Source organism: Pteropus alecto, unplaced genomic scaffold (assembly GCF_000325575.1).
Source record: "Pteropus alecto unplaced genomic scaffold, ASM32557v1 scaffold90, whole genome shotgun sequence".
In the NCBI taxonomy this organism is placed as follows: Eukaryota; Metazoa; Chordata; class Mammalia; order Chiroptera; family Pteropodidae; genus Pteropus; species Pteropus alecto.
The window spans coordinates 388994-391686 of record NW_006429894.1 but is presented as its reverse complement, the minus strand read 5'-3'; the positions used below and the strand labels follow the sequence as shown (position 1 = coordinate 391686).

Genomic DNA, 2693 nt, shown 5'->3' with positions numbered 1-2693 from the left:
GATGGGGGGCACAGGAGCCCACAGGGGCCTCTCCCTGCAAGAGCGCTCCTCCACGGGCGCTCGGCCCGCTCCACTCCCAGCGGGGCTGGGGCTTCCCAGAGGGCCGCCTGGAGGACAGGCTGTGGCCCCGGGGAGCCCGTGGGGGGCACGTGGCACCTACGATCCTGTCTTTGAGGGAAATGAGCTCCTCCTCCTCCTTCTTCCTGCTCTCGAAGTGAGCCTCGATCAGCGTCTGCAGCTCATTCAAGTCCTTCTCCATGCGCTTGCGGTGAATGTCCTGCCGGGGACAGCAGGCTGGGGGCGCGCCCGGGGCCCAGGGGAGGGGCTCGGGGCACGCCCGGGGTCCAGGCGGGGCTCACCACGCCTGGGGCCTCTGGGAGAGCTGGGGCCTGGCCCAGGGGGGCGGCAGTGGCCTGAACCCAGAGAACGCCGTCCGCCTGTGCTGGACGCCGTCCCGCTGAGATCTGCCTGCCCACAGGTCACGAGACCTCCCTCTCTGACAAGGGCCCTGGCGGCCACCCCAGCCCAGACCTGCTCTCCCCACAGCCACCAGCCACTCACATCGAAGTCCACTCTCTCGCCACCGGGGATCTTGGGGGGCACCAGGTTGGGCATGAACGGCCTGGTGGAGAGAAGGTAGAGCGTGAGCAGCCGGCTGGGGACCGAGGGCCTGCAGCTTCCTGTTCCTCCTGCGGAACACGCCACCTCTGCCCAGCGACTGTGCCCAGGGGCACCCGCAGCTCTCGCGTGGGTCACTTCATTCTGCCTGACGAGGTCATCGATTGCAGGTGAGAGCCCGGAGCTCGGAGAGGTTGTGACTTGCTCGAAACCATGCAACCAGGACATGGAGCAGCTGTGACATGGTGACATGCTTGCCTGACTCCAGGTCCCCGTGGCTGACCCCACAGAGTCACCTGCGGTTTGGTCCCTGCCCCAACACACGCTTGCTGTGTGACACCAGTCCGGTGGGGTCTAGTCCTTGGTCTCCCCACCTGCCCACGAGCCTGTGCACGGCTGGAATGAGAGACCGCAGTGCACGCGCAGGTGACCGGCAAAGGGAACGGCCGCAGACACATGACAGAGCCGGGCTGGCTGTGGCTGGGCTAGGGCTGGCCTCGGTCCCTCTGAAGCGGGAAGCCTGTGACTGTGCTGAGCCCCCATTGCCGGCCCCCACCTCACCCCAGCACCCCCGGCTCTCAGGCGGTGTCACACGTGTGGCAGCGAGCTGCCCTGGCCTGCCCCTTCAAGGCCACCATGCCTAGGCTGCTGGGGTCTCACTGCTTGGCTCCCGAATTTTCTTCCCTTGCCCCCCAGGTCCCTCCCACCTGGGAGGATGTCCCAGCCACCCCATGGGCAGGAGAGGGTGTCTGTCCAGGCCACTCCGGCCCAGCCTGCTGTGCCGGGCACGTAGCTGGTAAGGGCGTGCGGGGTGGGCCTCAGGCAGAGCACAGCCCGCACAGACGTACATGGTGGTCCGTGCCTGCCGCACGGCCTCCCCCAGGCCTCCCTGCAGGTGAGCTCACCTGGGCTTCGGCCTGGACTCCTCCACGGGGCCGTCTGCGGAGGAGAGAGGAGCGCGGCCACAAGGTCAGGGGGCGGCCTGGTCCCCCCGCGAGCTGGCACTGTGGGCCTGTTTCCCCATCTGCACAGCCCCTGCCAGCCCTGGGTCCCCGGGCCCAGGGGTTCCCATGAGAATTAAGATGGTGGCCGCAGAGCCCACATGCCCTCTCGTGGTGGTTCCCGGGATGTGTCGGGTGGCCGAGTGCTGGCCGCGGGGGTCTCTCAGTGGGGGGCTCCAGGGGGGACTCTCAGTGGGGGCTCCAGTGCCGACTCCGGCTCACCAGTCCGGGCAAGGCTCCTCTCAGGCACCAGAGGGGCGGGTGTCACGGGCCACAGTGGTCCTGACCTCAGAGTCCCTTCCCTAGTCTCTGCCTCCGAGGTGCCCCCTGCACGTCCCGAGGGCACGAACCCAAGCCCAGCTGGCTGCCCTCCCCTCCAGAGGCGTGACCGGGACCACCTGGGCCCCTGGTGGGGGCTGCAAGGGGACAGTGACCACAGCAGTGACCTGCCGCGTGGGCTGGCTGTGCCTTGAGATTTCACCCTACCAGCCCTGCACCCTGCAAGTGATTCTGCCTGAGCCCCGGGCGCCTGCGTGTGGACGTGACTTCGGGGCACCGGCCCAGGCTGGGGACCTAGACACTGACCCCTTGACCTACTGGGCAGCACCAAGGCAGCTTCTCTGGAATGACGAGGGGCAGAGGCATGGAGCCCAGCACCCGCAGCCTGCACATCCCAAGCCCCTTCTCTCCACCTCCCGGGAGTGGTCTCCCCGAAAGCCACTTGGAGGGGCTCCTGCGCCACCCCAGACTGCTCTCTGGTGCCCGGTCGTCCTCACCGTCAGCCTCCTTGGATTCCTCTTCCTGTCCGTCTTCTAAACAGAAGGCAAGAAATCCATAAGCTCCCGGTTCTAAGCCCGGGTCCCGCCCACGAGCGCCCACCACAGACAGGCCCCGCCCTGGGTTTCTGGAGCACAGGGCTGCCTGGTCACACACGCGCCAGTGGCCCATGGACACAGAGGAGCTCACGGTCAAGGCTCTGCGATCAGACAGCTGGCCATCGAGTCCCAGCCCAGGCTGGAAGCACGCTGGGCGTCACTTCCTTCCCTGGGGTGGCACCCTTGCCCACAGCCACCC

General features: G+C 67.6%; 1 protein-coding gene across 1 annotated transcript in view; it reads right to left on the bottom strand.

The window, feature by feature from the left end:
- The window catches only part of TNNT2 (troponin T2, cardiac type), an 8585-nt gene that overhangs the window by 3462 nt on the left and 2430 nt on the right, over positions 1 to 2693 (bottom strand). Inside the window, exons 5-8 of the mRNA XM_006904442.2 lie at positions 2396 to 2428; positions 1524 to 1557; positions 562 to 622; positions 161 to 277 (exon numbers count right to left, since the gene is read on the bottom strand). Of these exons, the coding sequence (XP_006904504.1) occupies positions 161 to 277; positions 562 to 622; positions 1524 to 1557; positions 2396 to 2428 (245 nt within the window). The remainder of the gene's footprint in view (positions 1 to 160; positions 278 to 561; positions 623 to 1523; positions 1558 to 2395; positions 2429 to 2693) is intronic.